We start from the raw sequence: 19,903 nt of genomic DNA, 5'->3' as shown, positions 1-19,903 counted from the left end.
GGCACCGCGGCCGCCGCCGGCTCCCACCCGAAGCGGCCGCGTTACCGCGGCAACGGCCCGCCGTAAAGCGCGGCCGCGCCCCGCCTGTCGCGAAAGGCGGTCGGAAGCTCGCTCGGCTCTTGAAAAGGCCTCATAAAATGTTTTAAGGGTAAAATGTTATAAAGCTTGCTTTTTTAAAGCCGCTAGGGCTTTAAAAAGCGTACTAAGCAACCACATCTCTTGTGCGGTGGGCTGAGTGTTAAAAACCCAGCCTGAATCCATGCAATGAGGGCTCCATGTGCAGATGGGAGGCTGTGGATGTTGCTAAAGATCAGTGGTGAATAATTTGGTTTTACTTCATTTTACAAACTTGTCTCCACGTGCTGTTTGCAATGTAACACCATGCATAAACCTGCTCCCTTTGAGGGGAAGGAAAGCTGAACCATCCCTGTGGCTTTACTAATATTTTCAGCCAACACATTCTTAATCCATCGTCCTGTTGTTCCTTCTTCCATCCTGTGATGGATGTAGCAGCCCACGGTCTGGCCTTCTGCTGACACTGACTTCTCATGTTCTGGGCAGCAGCGGCACGGCAGGACACGGGCAGGAAAACAGCTCCAGGAACAAACTGCAGAAACGAAGGTATTCCATGAGGATATTCCCAAGATTCCTGCCTCAGTTTTGTGGCCTCTAGGTCACAACTAAGGGCACTGCGGAAAGAAAGGTGTTCCATGATGCATAAATTCCATTCAAATACAGGATTCTGTCTGGTCATCGTCAACTTCCTCCTCTGAATCCTAACAGCACCTTCGAAGTGGGAAGAAGTTCGTTTCTTCTGATAAGAGGGCAATAAATTCTTTTTCTCTGAAAGACTTAGGTGTCCTGTGTCCTGTGGCTGCTATCTCGCTGTAAGTACTTTCTTTTTGAAAAGTATCCTACATAGCATAATTTCTATTTTAACATTTTTTTATAACCTAAAACTATATTTACCACACTACTTAAGAAAATTAATACAGCATTACATTTCTACCACAACACATATAATATTCATTTTAATATTTGCAGAAAGCCAATCACAAAATAGGCATTTTTCACATGTCAGAACACGGGCGATGACCCCACGGGGCCGTGCCACGGGGGAAGCCGCTCTAGGGGCGGGACGGTTCTGGCGGGCAGGGCCGATGTCACCGATGATGCCGAGCCGGGGGCGGTGCCGGCGCTCGGGGCAGCCCCGCCCGGCCCTGCGCAGCCACGCGGCGGTGCCGGCCCTTTGTTCCCGGGGGTCCGCGGCCGCCGGGAGGCGGCGGGAGCTGCGGCCAGCAGGATGCCATGGGGAACTGCTGGGCGCAGTGGTGCTGCGGGCTGTTCCTGCGGAGGGATGCCGGCCGCATCCAGCGCGGCGGAGGGTGAGCAGCATCCAGCGCCGCTGCCCCTTTCCCCTCCCCGGGGCGGGGAGGTGCCGGGCCCGCCGGCTCCGCCTTCCCCGTGGGGCACCGGGGGTGGCGGGGTGGGCAGGGATGCGGGGTCTGGGCTCCTTGGCGTGCCGGGGGCATGGATGGAGGCGCCGGGAGCCCGCCGGGCTCGGTGCGGTTTTTGTGCGGTCGGGGCTCATGCGCTTCCAGGGTCAGCGGCTCCTGAGCCCCGGTGTTTTTCCGGCAGGAGGTGCCCAGAGAGGGTTTTCAGGTCAGTTGTCAAAAGCCTTGCAGGCGGCCGTGCTGGTGGGAGCGATGGAAAAACACCCGGTTTTCTGCAATGTGATCTCGTCCTCGCCGTGAGTCAGAGGCTGAGCCGCTGCTGGGATAAATCAGGAGCAGAATGGTTCGGATGAACTCATGTCTCTTGCAGAATGGTTCCGAGGAATCCTTATCTCTTGGAAACGTGCGACAGCCTGTTTCATTCTGCCACAAGCAGTTCACGGAAAAGCACAGTGCAAACAGGGCTTTTCCCATATCCTGGCCGGCACTGGATACCTACACATCACTTATTTTCGATGTGTTGGGGTAGAAATCGCTCTCAGCAGGTATGCTGGGCATTTTACATGATGCAAGCTCGTGGCCTCTTGCTTCACACCAGCTCTGGCAGGCGAGTCTCACCTTCCAGACGAGCTGCTTCTCAGAGGCAGGGGTGAAAAACCAGGGCAGTGCATGTAGAGGATACCTGCTTGTATTTTTAGTGCTCCGCCAGAGGGGATGGGAACACCTCCGATGCCTTGACAGCTGGCACTGAAGTAGCACTTTGTTGTGCTTTGAGAACGCCAGGCAGTACTTGAAAGCTTCTTCCTGCACAACTTGAAAGCTTCTCCTTCCTGTGTGTTTTGCTGAGTCTCCTTCCACAGGCCAATACCCCTTTTTTCAGCAAATCTAGTGACAATTTTAGTGACAAAAAATTTAGTGCGAATCCCTGCATCTGTTAGTCCAATACCAGGCTGTCCTGGTCAGTGAAACAAATCTTCCTGCCTGCTGCTGTGTTGTCTAGTTGTTCAGGTGTTGCACAACCTGCAGTGAAAGTCTGAGGCATATGAAATGTACAGAGGACTGCTGGCCTCTGTGCTTCAGATCAGATTTGTTTTCTGGGTGTGGTGGTGGTGGTAGTTTACAGAGCGGTGTCACAGTGCTGAGGTTATTTTCCTTCCACTGAGCAGGGAATTCTGTTAAAACCAAAACTGTAAAATGTGGTGCATTATAAAGTTTGCAAGTTAGATTGATATCACCTTGTCCATGTTTGGCTGTTTCTGGAACACCATAATGTAAAAATGCAGCTTATCAACTTAATGATTACTTTAATCACTCATTCTCCCCCAACCCTAGCTTCTTTATTTTAAGATGCTCCAAGATTTGCCTGTAAGAGATAAACTCCTAATTAAACTACTAAGTATAGAGTTTTTAGTAAGTTTCAATATCCTGGAAGATCGTAAGTTGAGTAAACGTGTTCATAGGTTGCTGATTCTTCACTTGAAGTTTTGTGCAGGGGTGAAGCTGATGGGTCTTCTGTTTGTGTCCCTAATGACCTCAGGCTTCCATGGTTGCCTTGAAAGTGGCCTTTGCTCTCTGGTTTCCCAGCAGTGAATCCTCTGGAAAAGGTTCTTTAGTGGCAGGAAAGGTTGTGCGACAAGGAACCAGTGGGTAGAGCAACAAGTTGCCAGGGGAGACGCTCCCTGAAGTGGCTTCCAAAGAAAAATGAGATGGAGATGAAATCCGATACGGTTAAAATAATTCAGGCTTTGGCTGCTGTGTTGCTTTTATTATTGTCACAGTGTTGGTGTTGGTTGCAAGTGCTGAAGGATCTTTTCGTGCAAGTAGAGAAATCCCTGAGGCCCTGCTTTATTCCTTGTACCAGTCAGCACTTGCAACTGGAAACCCTGGTTTTGGAAACAGTTCGATGAAATGGATGTTGCACTGAAGAGTGTTTATGTTAGAATGTTTTCTGGACCGTGGCCAAACCTCCTTGGCTAGGTAGAAATGTATTCAGGGAACTCAACACTGTGTCAGGGTTTGTAGAGGACAGGGCTAACTGTCCCCTGTAAAATAATTCAAATGAAATAGGAAGAATTCTGAATAAAAATCAGGGAAGAAACCAGTTCCCTGTATAAAATTAGAGTGTGAATTTAATTTTTTATTTTAGTTTAAAAGTATTGCCTTGACCTCTTACTGGATATTTTTCCCTGAGGCTCAGCCTTCTGGATGTGCCAAGCTGTCAAAATAAAATGTATTGTTTAGCACTGATGAGGTGCAAGATACAGGAAAGAGTTAAGTGCCATGGTGAGCAACAGCATTTTCAGAAATTGCCTGGAACAATGGTTTTTTTCCAGGAAAAACATATTAAAGGGATTGCAGAACGTGCTAATAGTCTGTAAATGTCAAGTCCAGCATCCTGACAAGTGATTTCATCTCACAAGGGTTGTAGTTTTCCCCCCAGTTCTACAGAAGGCATTTCCATGCTTTTGCCTCTCCCTGCTGTAGTTAATAAGTCAGTGTGCTAAATACATGAAGACTTTGTTGTTATTTTATAGTTAACATATTTTAAAATCTGTTTTACATTCTCAGGTTCATTTGCCTTCTGCTGTGCATGGAAAAGTCTTTTCCAGTCTAACTGTAAACTTATTTTTCCAGATCCAAGTATTTTAGAACCTGTTCAACAGGAGAACACTTCACTATAGAGGTAAGCACTTACATTTTTAGCTATTTAAGAAAAAGTGGGAAAAGCTGAATCCTGGCAATGCCTTTAACACTTTCTGCAGTTTGTGAACACTGAAATATTCTGGGATATTCCAGCCCAGATTTGGGTTACCTTATAGTTTGTGGTATTTGTAGTCCACAGAGGTCCTTTCCCAACCTCCAGATTTAAATCCTTTTTGCCAAGGGTAGTGTAAGGTTAACCAGGAATAACCTGGTTTACTTTCCCTGAGCGTTCTGGAAGTCCTAGGCCAGCCAGATTGCCCCCTTTACTGAGGATAACATTAATTATTGTAGGTAATGCTTGGGCTGTCCAGAAAGTTGTGTACAGAGGGGGAAATCTGTTGTGCTACAGAAGAGTGAGTTTGTGCAGCTTAGAATGCTTCTTTTTTAATTAGGACTCTTCTCCTGTTAGGAAGAGAAACATTGCTAAGAAGGTCCACCTCTAAAAATAAAATTCCTCTGAAAGTAGAGTTACAGTCCCACTGTTAGAACTGGAGTGGTGTTTTTACAAGACACATAAAATATGCAGTCATACTTGCTGTATGAGTCTTTAGTGATTTGTTATATTGAGTTGTGAAAATGATTTATTTATTTTCCTCTGCAGTTTGAGAACCTGGTGGAAAGTGATGAGGTGAGTACCTGGGGCATTATGTGAAACCTGCTTGTACAAGCCTTAAAAATGGTTCCAACATCTGCATCTTCCTCCTGCTTTAAGCTGAGCAGTAGACTTAAATCACGGGGTTATTTTGTTTTTTTTTAACTTTCTGTTTTCCTTGCACTAGGGGTATGAATTTAAGACTTTTGATAAAGATCTAAGAGATTCGTTTTGGGGAGTATGGGAAATAACCCATTAAGGAAGGGGGCACTATGGACTTTGGGAAGAAAGAAAAGAAAAGAAGAGGTGTGAGGAAAAAGAGTGTTTGGGGAGACTCAAAGGAGAATTTGCTGCTGGTATAACTCTTGCATAAAACTCAGCAAGTGCCCTCAGTCTGAGAACAGAAATGGACCTGGGTTGCTTTGCTAAGGGAAGTTCTGGAAGTGCTCTGTCTTTACAAAAAAACAGACTTTTTTATTTATTTTAACAGGGGGAGAGCCCAGGAAGCAGTCACAGGTAAGACTTTGAGACTGAGGACCTCTCCTTCCCTTTGCTGTCCCACTGGTAACACTAAACAAAACCGAGTAAGGGAGAAACAAGGGACAAAAACAAGTAAGGAAAAAAATAAGTGAGGTTAGGACTGCAGTGACAGTAATGGTTCTGTTCCAGTAGTTCTGTTAGCAGGGATGGTTCTGAAAATATGCTTTCTGTAAAGATATAAATTATAAATAATATAAATTGTGAGAGCAAGGAGAGACAGCAGTGTCCTGAACAAGCTGGAGCTTTCAGGAGGAGCAGGCCACAAGCAGAGCCTGTTGGATGTGCATTAAAGGACTGGTCAGGACAGACCACACAGATATGTCAAAGTGCAAATAAAGGGTTGTCATGCATGAATAATGGATGGAGCTTTTTTGTGTTTCCCCAGGCCTCTGACTGAGGAAGAAATTGCAGACCTGAAAGAGAGACACTACGACTCCATTGCTGAGAAGCAGAGGGTTGTTGACCTGAAGCTTCAGTCAGAGGTAAGTGTACAAATGGTTTTTCCTCCAAAAATGTTAGGATCAGCCATGGACACCAGGAGATTGCACTCACATGGAGCAATTGGGTTTTGTTCAGCAGTTTGTATTTTTTAGCCTACAAGGTGCACAAATTCCTTCTTTTTAACAGTCTCTTAGCTGAAAAAAATGGAATGAATAGGCTGGGTTTCTGACCAGGATCTCTTAAATTGAACCCTTTTTCAGTGCAAGACCAAATGGGGAATATTCTTGATTCAACTTTTCCTGTGTTGAATTTTCTCCACAACTTTCTTAAGGGAAAAAAACCCACATGATTTGTTATTCTGTTTTAGTGCTGCAGCAGTTAATGGAATATGAAGTGGAAAACAATGTAGAGCTTGGATGAACTTTGATCTAAAGTGCCAGTGAACTGTGGAACTGAAAATCTTTAAATCTTTTGCTGTGCAGTCCATAGTAAAATAGAAGAAAGCATTGCAGCATATTATTAGTTCACAAATAATAAATGTTTTCTCAGTAGTTACCTAAATTTCTTGGGCTGTTTGCTTGCGGGGAGGGAAGCTGTTAAACCCAGTTAATGCTTTAGCTGCAGTCAATTTTGTTTTGTTTTGCTTTTCTAGCTGCTTTTCTTTTGTTTTCTTGCACTTATGGCTTTAATAATAGGAAGATAGATAGGTTCTGCTTTTGTTAACCATTACTGTTTTGTTCATACACAGTTAGCCTTACAAGAGGAGAAGTTAAGACTAGAAGAGGAGGCTTTATATGCTGCACAACGTCAAGCAGCCAGGGCAGCAAAGCAGAAAAAGCTCTTGGAGGTGAGGGGAAAAAGACCCCAATATTTATGAGAGCCTCTGTCCTGTCCCTATGTATGCAGACTTCCCTGATACCCTTTCCATCTCAGGAGACCTGACCAGGAGGTGGCTTTGGCTTGCAAAGTAGAGAAAGAAGTACAAGATTTGGAAGTGCAGCTGGTTGGAGCAGCTGAAAATCACCATAATTGTTTGAAACAGTTTCTGTCACCGAGTAGAGATTTCGAATGAGCTATAATTTTAATCTATAATTAGCTTCACACTCTTCTTATATAATATGTAGAAGTTACTGATCTTAAATGTAAAAATGATCTGTGGTGTCTTTTGGGTAAAAAAAAACCCTTGAAATTGAGCACATGTTTAATTTAGGCATCATTTAGATTTGTAAAATGTACTTTTTATATTTGTGCACTGTATTGCTCCTTATCTTTGTGTTCTGTATTGACCCTGCTCTGGAGTACTCATCTAATTTCTGTGTCACTAAGTATAGCTCTCCTTTCACATTTCATTCTCTCCCCTTGCTATTTGGTGTAGGAGGGTTAATTCTTTCTGACCTTTTTGCCTGCTTTTTTTTCCTTACCACTTATGATCTACAGAAAACCAACAAAAGTAGATTTTTTTTAAATGGCGTTAACTGGTTTTTGTAGAAGTTCTGTGCAAGAAATGCTGTATTTCTTGTCTTTCAGTATTTTTAATATGCATTTCTTGTAGTCAGGACCTAAGACAGAATGGGTTGTAGAGATTTTAATTTCCTCTTGGTGTAAAATTAGTACCACTTATCTCCTACTCAAACAGCCTCCTCAAAACCCATAAGGATTATAAGGATTTTAAGGAAGAGTTTTTGTCCAGATATGCATCGAGCACTTAGCCCTTCTGGATAAACTGGAAGCTATTTTGGAATGCATCACTCATCTCCCTGCTGGTTGTGGGCACAAATGGGAAAATGGCTTTTTCCTTGGAAGTGTGGCCTCTCTCAAAGCTCATTTGGCTTGCTGATGTTGCCCTGCTAAATGTCAGGGTCTGTAACAGCAGGGAATTTTAATGTGTGTGTGTCCAGGAAATGGCAGTGCTGGATAGTGGGATGTGACCTGGCAAAACAGGGAGATAATCTAAATTGGGCATTATGTGGGTATAGGAATCCTGAAAGAAAACGGTTGTGTGTGTCAGTAATTGATTTTGACAGATTTGTTGACTGCGTTGTGCCAAATTTCTGTCTGTTTCTCTCTCGGTTCTTGAATCTTTTCACCTCTAACCACCACAAAGTGATATTTCTGCTTCCACTTTTTTTCTCTACACTCCCCATTTGCACATTTCCACCAGCAATTATTATAATTTAAACATCCAGGATGCAAAGTGTGCCAGAAAACAACCCCGCCATCATCCTCCTGGGACTGAAAAACACAAGATCCAGTGCAGTTACCTCCCCACACCCAAAGCAAAGAGCAGCTCTCAGATGAAGTTGACATTAGCAGAGTTATTAATACTTTTGGCCCTGCAAGGCAGCAAAGCTGTTATTAATATAGATGAAGCACTTAGTGCTGATGGAGACAGCCAGAGGAGATGGCAGCACTGCTTTGCACAGGGATGAAAGGATTTGTAGGAAATATTTATCTTTTAAATGGCAGGGTGGCTCTTCGTGGGCACGGAGCAAAAGAAATCCAGCATCACCCAGGTGTTAGTTGTGCACAGAAAACACTTTAAGAAGACAGCAGACAAGACAGGTGCAGTCCTGACTGAGGTTTCTAAAAACTGATGGGTTTTTTGGGGGGTGCATAAAATATGGTAAAGTGTTGAGAGCTCTGTTTTGAATGTTCAGCTTTTTCAATTATTTGCTTCTCTTAATAGCAACGTAGGCAGCACAGGATAACACAGCAGAGAGCACATGCCGTTAACAATGGAGAGTTCCAGAGGTAAGAGAACAAACTTTATTCCTGATAACTTGCAGTCCTCACTGTCTGTAGCCCTGTTCCTCATCTGGAAAGCTAGAGGCTATTTTGGGTTAATTCTGGTTGTTGCTGGAGTAATTAGACTGCTGCATACAGTGCTACTCCCAGCTGCTAACAGATATTTACACACAAAATCAATTTTGTGGTTTATTTTAGAAAGGTGTTTATATGTAAAATTTCAGCTAACATAAAGTATTTTTATTGTTCAGGACCCTGGTTTTTTTTAAACACAATAGAAACACACTATTTAAATGGTTTGTAGAGTCTGCCTGTTCCTTCATTAATATTCTTAATTTTATTTATTTATTTATTAAATATTTTATGTATTTATTTATTTTAAGTCTCTTTATTCCCACCTCCCATGTTCGATGGTGGTGGTGGGAAAAACAAGCTTTAAAAAAAGTGGAGAAACTTACACTGGAATGGTGTTTGATTGTAGAAAAAGTTCATGCACAGAAAGCAAGAGGGGCAGGAAGAATTTTGCTATGGAAGCACAGTTAGAATAGGAGCTGAGAAAACTGAGTAGGAACTGGCCAGATTTTAAAAACAAAGGACTGCAGGAGCAGGGTTTGAATTCATCACTTAAAAAAATGAACTGAAAATTAAGGAGATTTTATCTAAAGTGATGAAGGGGGAGGAGTTGTTTTGAGTTAATTAATTAATTTTTAACTGAAAATACTAATAAAAATTGAGCAGAAGCACAGGCTGGGAGAGGATGCAATGAACAGGAACAGAAAGACATTTTGCAGATGATTTTATAAATCATTTAGTTCAGTGTTTATATCCTTTGTAGCAGAGCTGGGGGCATGTGGATTAAGATATTTTTGATGGCAGCCCTGGAGGTTTCTAAAGCTGTAAAAATTGTGTTCTTGCAGCTGTGTGGCAGAGGAGGACCTCGATCCTTTCCTGAGGAATACAAAATTCCAGTATGAAGCTTTCCGAAGCAGCAGTAAGTCTGCCTTTCCTTAGGCACATCTCTACATGTTGAGGGGCCCTGAGGGGCACAGAGTGCTGCTTCTTTTTCTAGATAAACACAGATTATTTCTAGTTTTATGTTTACACACACAAATACAAAATGTGCATACATGTATCTGTAATTGAAACATCTGATAAATTTTTATTTGATGAATAAGAGATAGAGGTGAACATTTCTTGTAAAACCAGTTGAAGATGCAGATGTGTGTTTATAGCTTTTTTGTTTTTAATCATCCCTTGGCAATGTAATTAGAATTATATTAATGTTTAATTTTTTTCCTAATGACGTGCAAGAGGTGAATTTGGCTGCCTGTACTAAAAAATTCCATCATACCAGTTTAGAGGACAACAATTTGATAAGCTTGTATCTGTTAGTTTTGGTGACAGTACGTGACAACCACTAAGGTGGAGGACTGATGGCTGTGTGAGTAGTTTAGTTTTTTGGGGAGGAGAGGCTTGATTTGTTTTTTTTTTACAGGTCTTCATAAAGCTCAGCTTACAACTTATTAAATTCCTTTCTAGTTGTAATTAGGCAATATCCTAGTGATACTGACTATTAATAAGCTACTGATTACTCTTTGAACTGATGAAGTACCTTTTTCAGCATGCCTGAGGTTTAAATGGCCACAAAGCACGATGAAAGCTTAATTTAAAATTTTGCTTTTGCATGTTTAACCTGAAATTCAAGTACATTTACAAATTAAAAATACATTATGGGTTGGTTTTTTTAAAATAGGGCTTTCATCTGATGCCACAGTGCTGACACCCAACACAGAGAGCAGTTGTGACTTGATGACCAAAACCAAATCAGTGAGTGGGAATGATGACAGCACCTCCTTGGATTTAGAGTGGGAAGATGAAGAAGGTATTTATCCTGAATTTCAGCTTCATCCTGAACCCAAAAGTTAAAGATCTTGTAATTTTAAGCTGTGCTCATTGTAAATTTGTCATTTTCAAAAGGGAAGGTGATTTTAAACTTGTTTCTCATGGAGTTTCTGACAAGTTTGTAATGGTTAAACTGTAAATTATTTTTACTGAGACAAGTTCTTTATTTTTGATAAATGTGGAGATAACCCTACTAAATGAATTCATTTATTAGGATACTCCAATAGATAAATGAATTAATTTCCCTGCATTTTGTGGAACTGACTTGTAAACTCCTGACAAAAGTAATGGTGAAGAAATGCTGCCCTCTCGTGAGCCAGGAGCCGAAGGAAGAGCTTGTTCTTCCTTTCAAAATGTGGTGGTTGGTCAGGAGTCTGACTTTAGTATTTTGGGAAAAACCCAAAATTATTATTATTATTATTATTATTATTACTGGCACTGTAACATTCACTGGGAACTTGGATCTGCATTCCAGAGAGTATCTCAGCAATGATACAGCAGGAACATTGCTGCTGTTACAGGTGTTTTCTGCACACAATATTCTTCTTTTGTTTACTAAACCTGCAAAAACTCTTGGTTGAAAGTTTATCCAAAATGTTGAGACCTTGGCTATCAAAAGGCTCACCAAAAATAAGCAAGGGTTTGTTTTTTAGCCAATCTGATAGGTGATTAATGTCTGTAATAACTGACAAAACCAGTGAAATCTTAGATGTCTCTGAGCAGTGCCCAGAACCTTATTTTGTGTGGAATTAAACAAACTGAAGACCTTATCTAGACCACTGAGTCTGTCTTTTCCTAGACTACCAGTATCTGTCCATATTCTACCTTCATTTCTCCTGGCAGAAACATAAAAGTTAGGTGAAACTCAGGTGTTTCCTCTGTGTGTGTGTGTGTGTCTTGGGAAGGATGAAAGTTTGACAAGAAAGTCTCACAGATGTGTATGCTTAGCAGAAAGACTTTTAAATGTTGAGTCTGATCAAAGAATAGAGATGGAAGCAAGTTTTGATATAGAAGAAAAGAATTGCTGAGCCAGTCTTGCTGGCTAACCAAGGAGGCAAAGGGGATGTTAGTTGGAAGGGGTTTTTATTGGTTAAAAACAAAGGATAAACCCACCTCAAACAAAAAGATGTTTTTACCAAGCAGAAATATAACACAGGCAAACAAGTCAGAAAAGTTGCAAGTAGAAAAAAGGTCTCAGAATTTTCCACTGCAAGAAAACAGAAAAACAACTTGTAGCTTAAACTGTAATGTACTAACCTGTAGTGATTGCAGAATAGTAACATGAATATGGGAATTACAGGAGTTATGATAGGCTATAGATAGAAGTTAAGGTATAGATTGGTTCTACTTGTGAAAAACGCCAATCACTTGTTTTTAAAATGTTAAAAGTTTAATAGTAGTAAAATGGTTATAAAAATAGTAACACAATTAGAGTAATAACAATTTGAACAAATTGAATTAAGACAATATGAGACAATAAGAACAAAGAGTTACGGATGTCCGGGTGCCTTTTTCTGGGCATCACGAGCCGAAAAAGGACACCCCTGAACAGAGGATTAATCCTTAAGAACAACAGGCCATTGCATATTCGTACACTTCATACATGATGCATAAATTCCACTCAAACACAGGATTCTGTCTGGTCATTGTCAACTTCTTCCTTCTAATCCTAACAGCGCCTTCAAGGCGGGAAGAAGTTTGTTTCTGCTGATAAGAAGGCAATAAATTCCCTTTCTCTGAAAGATTCACGTGTCCTGTGGCTGCTATCTCGCTGCAAGCCCTTTCTGTTAAACAAAGCATCCTACATAGCATAGTTTCTATTTTAACAATTTTTATAACCTAAAACTATATTTAACACAGTACTTAAGAAAATTAATACAGCATTATTTTCTAACACAACACATACAATATTAATTTTAATATTTGCGAAAAGCCAATCATAAAATACATGGGTTTTTCACATACTGCATTAAGATGCTCAGCAAAGAAAAGTATATAATGCACTGTAACCAAAACCAAAGGGTCTCCAGGGGCCTGCCTGCAGCTGGAGCTGACAGCTGTAGGCACAGTTCTGTCATCCACGACCCTGGACTGCTGTAAGCTCTTAGATAGAATAAACTGCATTTTAGAGAGCCCCTGGAGTCCCGCATCTCTCATTGAAGCTCTTCCAAAACGGCAGGCATGAACAGGATGATCCCGGTGCGGGAGCGCTCCCGGACGGAGGAGGACATCCTGCGGGCGGCGCTCAAGTTCAACAGCAGGAAGCCCGGGAGCCACCCGGCCTCGGCCTCCGACGACTCCAACGGGCTGGAGTGGGAGAACGACTTCGTCAGCGCCGCCGCCGCCCTGGACGACAACGGCAACGCCGAGTACGCCGGCTTCGTGAACCCCGTGCTGGAACTGTCGGAGTGCGAGCGCCAGGACAGATAGTGCATCCCTGCGTGTGCCCAGTGCTGCTGCAAAGGGAACGGAACCCACGAGGCCGCTCTGCTCTTTGTCACCTGCTCCCCTTTTCCTGACAGTCTGAATTCAGAACTAAGTGCAATTTTATCGTCTACCTTCTCCACTTTTGTGAAAACTGTTGTGGATATTTCTGGGTATCTGGATTTAATAGAAAATTATCTGCACTAAATTGGAGCTTCGTAGCTTTGACTTGTCTATATTTTAACTTGCCTTTTTTTTTTTTTTCTGGATGATGTTTCTATTGATTTTGTTTTAAAATTCATCGTTGGCCTAATATTTATCTCAGAAACAGTCCTCTATAATTTAATACAGTCCTCTTTAATACTTGAAGATAGAGAAATAATTTTTAAATATTTCTATTTCTGTGCTTTTTGACTTGCTCTTCAGCTATTTAGAGCTGCAAAACAAATTTGACACATGGCAAATTTGCAGATTTTCCCCTGTCTAGCTTGAAGCCTTCCTAGTCTTCTGTTGTCCTTTTTCCATTTATTTTATTTATTTAATTGCTTTATGCCAAGCACGGTTAACCTCAATGAACACAGTAAAACTCATCAGGTTAGGTAAGGTACTGCCTTGTATAATAATATGCCAGACTTAGTAAGCGTGTGCTAGATAGAAAAGAAAAACTAAAATATAAATTCTCTGTATGTGTCGATAAAATGGGAATTTATGTGTCAATAAAATGGGAATTTTAACCAGTGAAGAACTGGGAGGACCAAAGTCTTGTTTTCCCAGCCCCCCTGAACAGACCAACCTCCGTTGCTACATGGTCCTTAAAATTCTTCAGTTGTGGAAAATTTATAATTGCACTGGACCAGAACAATTATGGAAAAGCAACATCCAGTGAGCAAACAGGGAGGGATGATGGCTCTGCTGCTGGCAGGGTGGGAAGAACAAGAACCTAAAGACTGATTTTTTACAACTGCATTTTGAAAAGAAAGAAGAAAAATTCATGTTTTAACAGTGTGTTAAAGTGCTCTGCCTTTCCTGTGCCTCTCAAGTGGATGGTTAATCCTGCCAGTACGGGCTGAAATCCAAGGAGGTGTTCATTGACTGCACCGCTGCTGTCCTGTGCTGTGTGGTCTCCCCCAGTATTCCATGTCAATCTTACTTTTTAACAAAAGAGAACCTGCAAAGTTCTTGCAGGTCTCAAGCTTTCCCCAAAGTTTCAAAGTAAAGCCATTCTACTCTGCCATTATTTTGTGCAGCTGTCTCATTTTTCCAGGGGGAAAAGGGTGACAGGGTTTAACTTTGTTTTGGAGTAAAAATAACACATTGTGGTAAGTAAGAAACCTGCTCTGTCAATCATCAGAACTGAATTTGTTGGTGAAAGCTGTGTGAAAAATGTGGTTTAGCTCATCTGAAGCTATCTGGAATATTTGGGTGGTTACAGTGTGGATAAGGAACAGAAATCCTGCACACTGGGGTTAAATGTGTACAAGTAACATGAGAGAACAGATAAATCCTGTTGGTAACATTTCATCTCTTCAGTTGTAGCCACGTCACTGGAAATATTTTACTACTATTATTTACATTTGCAATACTTGTAATGAGCTTTAAAGACCTGTACACATCAAATGTATATTTGGGTTTGGCCTAGGCTACTGCTGTGTGACTTCTCTTGGATATTTCTTTGTATACTATATTCCTGTGGGAAGGAAGGCAACTTCCTCCACATGTAAATAACATGTTTTTTACCTGCTGAAACTGTCTCCTCCCCTTCCCTGGTCACTGCTCCTCCTGGCCAGGGAACATGAGGTGACCTCATCCTGACCATGCCTTGAGGAATTAGCTGACAGTCCTGCCCTTGGGATGAACAAGAACTGAGGAAAAAGGAGGCTGACTCCAGCTTTTTCTGTGATGGGCATGTTCTGTAGCCATGGTTGATGATAACATTTGTAGAGCTCAGTGCACCAGGCTGGGTGACTTTTGAAGTGATGCTCCATCTCTGTGGGTACTTGAGAAATGGAGGGATTCTACAAACAGCTCATGTGAAGCAGTTCCAGGGTACTGTAAAATGCCTATCTGTACAAATTCAAGAGTCATTAAAATTTTCAGCAAGTCTTACATTTGGCAGTGTGGTATCTGTTGCTGGGTTTGTGGCAGCCATGTCAGAGCTCTGCTGAATCCCACAGTGTCCCTTCTGGGGACCTGTTGCAGAAGACCTGGGGAATTTGGAGCATGGAGCCCTTCTCCTGTTGGATGTGAGCAGCTGTACCCACACCCTTTAAAGGCAAAATAACCTTCCTTGTATAAATCACCTTCTGCTGGTCAGATCAATGTAGTGATAGGAGACAATCCATTTTTTAATATGCATTTTACACGATTGATTTTTTCCTCAGGTAAACACAGCTGAGCAAGTGATTGTTGTTTGGAAACCACAGCCGGCTTCCAAGAGTGGAAAACATGGCAACAAAGTAATTTTGTCACAGAGGAGATGAACAGGCAAATCCTGCATAAGCCTGTGTTTGAGTTTCATTGCCTCTCCCATGTGGCTTTCTCTCACTCGTGGTTGGTTGCCTTAATCCCAGCTGTTCCTCCCCTCAGTTATAATTATGGTTTTCTTGGAATGATTAATGCTGAAATGCATCCTAATATTCAGGGGTGATGAAGTGGGTAACTCCTATTCTTCCCCAGTGTGTCTTTCAAGCAAGCTAAAATCCTTGCCAAAATAAAAAAGCCAAACGCCAATGAAAAGCTGAGCCCCTGACAAAGAAAAATTTGACTGAAACAATCTGAGAAATACTTAAAAGACCAGAAAATTATCAGAGAGGTTTGGGTAGAGGAGTAGAGGTAGAAAACTTCCTGGAAGTATTTAAGTAAATTCTTACCTTGGAGCCACGGCATCTTTGGAAAGCCCAGTGACAATCTCTTATCTCGACGGTCCTGGAAATAATTTTATTCTCCAAAAATTCTTTTAGAGTGCAGCTATACAACAGAGCAAACCCTTACTAGGGAACAAAATGTATTTATTGCAAAATAATTGTGGACTTTTATAGACCATGATCATTGATGCAACATGTTTGTCTATGTCACAAGCGAAAGTAGTTAACTTGCAAAAAAAAAAAAAAAAGTTAATTAAATAAGTGACAATAAAAAAGAAACATTGCTTTGAAGCTAATAAAAACATAAAAGGACAAAGTGTTTCTAAGTTGCAAAATCTGTGAAGTCACAACGTAGGCTTGCAAAAAATACTGTTTGGGATTTGGTGTGCAAAGCAGAGCACAAAGTAAAATATGCAACAAGACACTGTGTCACCCCGTGGTTGGGACCAAAACCCTGCTGTGCACGCTCTGTATTAGTGCCTGTTAAATGTCCCTCCAAAGCACGTGGCCATAGTTCTGGGATTCTGTGGATTTGAGTGACTCCTTGTCTCCCACACCTTTCTGGGCATCAGAGAGCCCTCTGAGAAGGCAGTGTCAGGAATCCATTCCTGTGGAGGGAGCAGTGCTCTGGAATGCCTGTGCTGATAACAGCAAGTAAAGAAGACTGATGTGCAGCAGTCAGTGAGCACCACCAAGAACACTGGGCTGAGGTGAGAGCTATGTGTGCTGGAGGCCAGAAAACATGATCCAGCCTCCTTCTCCCCGCTAGCACATCTCGTTCTCATCAATCTCTGTGGGGCTTTTGCCTTGGCCAGGAGGAAAGGAAGGAGAAATGCCATTCTCAGGAACAGGCTGCAGGGATGGCAGGCACCTTTCTTGTAAGATGGGTGCTTCAGCCAAGTGCAAATGAGTCTCAAAATAATCCACGGCCTCCCCTTCTTGAATCTCTGCCAGGACCTGGTATTCCCCGAAGCAGATGATGCACTTCCAGGGCAGGTCGGTTTTGTTCAAGTAACCCAGCTCTGTTTGGTTGACGGTCAGCTTCGTTTTCTTGCTCAGGTTCTTGATCTCGAAGGCGTACTCAGAGCTGTGGAGCTTCCTGTAGAACTGCAGGGAGAACTGGATGCGGGAGACGCGCGTGTCCACCAGGCTGTAGCGGCACAGGCTGGAGTCGCGGCCGAACTTGGCCGTGTCATCCGCCCGCAGCTGCTGCCGCCGGCAGAAATCCAGGCAGCGGAACATCATCTTCTCAGCCTGCCCGGGGTGGTAGAAGGTCAGGTGGAGGCACGTCGCTGTCTCCTCTGTTTCGGCCTCCTCGAAGGAGCTCATGGCGAGAGGAGCCCTTGGAGCCAGGAGACGGCAAAACCACGGCACAGAGCGGCTGCAGAACCTAACAGATCGGTGTCAGCACTGAGATATTCCCTGTGCTCCTCTCCACTCACTGCACAGAACCTCCAGGCACCTGGAAGGTTCCAGATACCTGGAAGCACAGCAGCCACAACTCACCGCTGCTTGCCAGCAAGCTCCTCTCGAGGCAGATTTATCTTTGCAGGAAATATGTCATTTAGCAGTTAGATTTGCTTGATAGGCTTAAAAAGGGGTTAGGCAGAACTGGCTGGGCCTGTGTGCTCTGCTCTTTATCAAGAGATCTTTACCAACACTCTGTCTGTAGGCAGTGGTAATTCAAATATTTATAAAGCATTCCTTGGGATCTCCAAACTGATCTCTTGCACGGACAAAGTGTTTAGTGAGTGATGGCTGGGATAGCATAAAAAGTGAATTTAAGAAGTTGGACTGTTCATATGACCTAAAAGAGGAATTGTCACCACCTCTAGGTATTTCCCCATTGTCTGCTGGAAAATCCCAGTTCTCTGCTGCTCCAGAAGCACTAAAAAAATTTACTTTTCTTGGGTTTGGTAGTTTTGTGTTGTTTTTTCAAGTTCTTTACGTTCAGCACAGAGACCACATACTTATGAAACAAATTCTGTTCCAAAGCCTGAGCAACTGCAGTGCATCCTAATAAAACCTGAGACAGCTCAGAAAAGGCTGCCATCTGCTTCTCTAAATGCAAGGCCAGTGTCTTTCCACACTAAAACTGAGCCTTGAAAAGAAAAGCCTTGCTATTTGAAAGCAGAAACCAGCAAATGAGTTCCCAGTTACTCACCAGGGAAACATGTGAACAGCCATTTAACTGGTATCACACAGTGCAGATGTTTCCACATCCAGACTGCAGTGAGTTCCCAGTGTGTCTCACATAGCTCTGGAGCTCACGAGCTCCATCCAGAGCTTTATGAGCTGCTGAATCATCACTGCCATGAAGTGATGATTGTGGTTTGTGATGATGGAGTTGACTTGTGGTTTTTACACACTGCACCCAAACACCAAGCATAGTGCATGGTGGTGTATCAGTGCATCGTTTTTTCTGTGTGAAACCTCAAAACTGCTCCCTTTGCACCTTTAACACGAAATCAGCCACAGTTCTGACACAGCAGCTCAGCAGCCCCAGCTTGGTTACTGAAGCACGCTACAACAGCACAGATGATGAGTGAAACACAGAATTTCCAGCAGATCTCCCTTTAAAACAACTAGGAAGTATCATCTGTGCTTTTGGCAGGAATGCAGACAGACACCCTGATAGCAGGTTACTCCTTGGCCATCTGCGAGCCAAGCTGTGGTGGCATCATTGCCAGTCCCTCCTCCTTGTGGATTCCCCAGCTCTCTCTGGGACGCTGGAAGCAGCTCTGTGGGCCAGGAGGGACTGTCCCCATGTCCAGCTCTGCCCTTCCTTGTTGTGCACCAGAAGGGGATATTACATGAGGTCATCTTTGGTGAAGGGAAAAACCACCAGCCACTTTCATTATGTTTGCAGTTCAGAGACACTTCTGTGCCTCACAACTTCAGTGCAAATTACTGAGTTTTACAGATGGCTACATTAACTAAAACACAAGAACAGCCTCCCACTGCTTCGGCAGCTCCCCCTGATCAACCTGGATCCCGGCAGCTCCCACAGACCCCGCTCCGAATCCACGATCACCTCAGGCATCCCCTCACGGCCGCCCGGTCCTGCCTCAAAGCTCACCTAGGTCGAGCACACCGAATATTCCTTAACGTAAATTGACGAGTTTCTACTTAAAAGGAGCTTCTACTTACTAGAGTGCATTGGCCAGGAGGAAGAAACCTTCTGTAGATTTCTCTGCAGCTCTAAGGCAGCCACTGCTCCGCTGTTGTCCGTCCCGGCACCGTGCTCTCACCTCATCATCCTCTCCTAGGGGACAGCGAGTGTCATCACCCCCACTTCCAGAGGCAGCAGAAGAGCGAGAAGCCCTAAGAATATGGGCTCCGGCTCCGGAGCAGGCTCGGTGCCACCTACCCACACCACAGCACGGCCAGCCCGGGATCTCCCGGACCGAACCCATGGGCACTGCCGGGCACATCCCACCCCCTTCCTTCCCCTCACGGCCCGGCCGCCTCCTCACCTGCCGGGAGCGGGGCTCCGGCGGCCGCCGAGGGCTGCGGCGGCTCCTGACTCCCGGTAAGTCCTGAGGGAGCCGGCGGGAAGCGCTGGGGCGGGAGGAGCGGGAGCGGGAGGAGCCGGGACGGGCGGTGCTGAGGGCACCGCGGGGCGGGGAGCTCTGGGGGCACCGTGGGGCCGGAAGTGGGACGTCTTTAAAAATAAAGCAAAAAAAATTAAATCATTTATTATAGTAGATAACTCTAAAGGAATAGCCACAGGTCTGTCCGGGGTCTCTGAACGTGTGTTCAGAGCCATGTCAGGGATCACAAGTCCACGGGCTCAGACAGACAAAATAATTCTGGTTTAACCCCCAGATGAACACTTTGAGGAATAAAACGCTTTGGGAAGCAGCGCACTGAGGGCATATAGCAGTTGACCTGATGATGTTCTTAAATTGATTCTTTTAAAATGTTTGGTTGTTTGCTCTAAGCAACCAGAGTTCAGGTTAATTGCACCACCTTTGGGAAATAATGTTGCCCTGGCCGATGGTCTAAACTGATCTGAAAACTTTTCCTCACTTCTCTTTTTTTTCTTTTCCCTTTACAAATCCTGGGACAGCCGTGGATTTTTCTTTATCCAGCAGCTTGGTTTTCCATGTTGACCTGTGTTACCCTCTCAGCCCAGTACAAGTGGCAAAGTGAACCCGTTCCTTTTCCATCCTGATCCCAAACATTCCCTGTCTTCCCTTCCCTGTGCCTGCACTGCAAGTACTGAGGGCTTCCTT

General features: G+C 43.5%; 2 protein-coding genes across 7 annotated transcripts; one reads left to right on the top strand and one right to left on the bottom strand.

The window, feature by feature from the left end:
• Nucleotides 1–1,208: 1,208 nt before the first annotated feature.
• On the top strand, nucleotides 1,209–14,907 carry AP1AR (adaptor related protein complex 1 associated regulatory protein). Of its 5 annotated transcripts, none has more exons than XM_063156892.1 (10): nucleotides 1,209–1,385; nucleotides 4,089–4,137; nucleotides 4,759–4,785; nucleotides 5,240–5,265; nucleotides 5,675–5,771; nucleotides 6,479–6,577; nucleotides 8,417–8,481; nucleotides 9,393–9,466; nucleotides 10,229–10,357; nucleotides 12,557–14,907. In XM_063156892.1, exons 1-10 carry the CDS (start codon nucleotides 1,309–1,311, stop codon nucleotides 12,805–12,807), a joined length of 894 nt encoding a protein of 297 aa, XP_063012962.1. In that variant the 5' UTR covers nucleotides 1,209–1,308; the 3' UTR covers nucleotides 12,808–14,907. The 5 variants fall into 5 exon arrangements, with proteins under 5 accessions (XP_063012962.1, XP_063012963.1, XP_063012959.1 ...); XM_063156889.1 differs by lacking the exon at nucleotides 1,209–1,385 and adding an exon at nucleotides 1,531–1,662; XM_063156888.1 differs by lacking the exon at nucleotides 1,209–1,385 and adding an exon at nucleotides 1,690–1,999.
• Nucleotides 14,908–14,938: 31 nt separating this feature from the next.
• TIFA (TRAF interacting protein with forkhead associated domain) lies at nucleotides 14,939–19,231 on the bottom strand. Of its 2 annotated transcripts, none has more exons than XM_063156894.1 (3): nucleotides 19,142–19,231; nucleotides 18,816–18,930; nucleotides 14,939–17,055 (listed from the first exon to the last, which is right to left on the bottom strand). In XM_063156894.1, exon 3 carries the CDS (start codon nucleotides 16,992–16,994, stop codon nucleotides 16,431–16,433), a length of 564 nt encoding a protein of 187 aa, XP_063012964.1. In that variant the 5' UTR covers nucleotides 16,995–17,055; nucleotides 18,816–18,930; nucleotides 19,142–19,231; the 3' UTR covers nucleotides 14,939–16,430. The 2 variants fall into 2 exon arrangements, with proteins under 2 accessions (XP_063012964.1, XP_063012965.1); XM_063156895.1 differs by having other exon boundaries at nucleotides 14,939–17,046; nucleotides 19,142–19,225.
• Between the last annotated feature and the right edge of the window lie 672 nt (nucleotides 19,232–19,903).

The sequence above is a fragment of the Melospiza melodia genome, chromosome 5, assembly GCF_035770615.1.
Source record: "Melospiza melodia melodia isolate bMelMel2 chromosome 5, bMelMel2.pri, whole genome shotgun sequence".
Lineage (NCBI taxonomy): Eukaryota > Metazoa > Chordata > Aves > Passeriformes > Passerellidae > Melospiza > Melospiza melodia.
The sequence above is the reverse complement of the archived record's forward strand: the minus strand, read 5'-3'. Positions and strand labels throughout refer to the sequence as shown.

Bases quoted from the DNA above. Each gene is read 5' to 3' on its own strand.
- AP1AR (XM_063156888.1), top strand. From the start codon at position 1,812: ATGTCTCTTGCAGAATGGTTCCGAGGAATCCTTATCTCTTGGAAACGT. The intron at 4,138-4,758 runs GTAAGCACTTAC...TTTCCTCTGCAG, and splicing joins GAGAACACTTCACTATAGAG to TTTGAGAACCTGGTGGAAAG. The intron at 6,578-8,416 runs GTGAGGGGAAAA...TTCTCTTAATAG, and splicing joins AGCAGAAAAAGCTCTTGGAG to CAACGTAGGCAGCACAGGAT.
- TIFA (XM_063156894.1), bottom strand. From the start codon at position 16,994: ATGAGCTCCTTCGAGGAGGCCGAAACAGAGGAGACAGCGACGTGCCTC.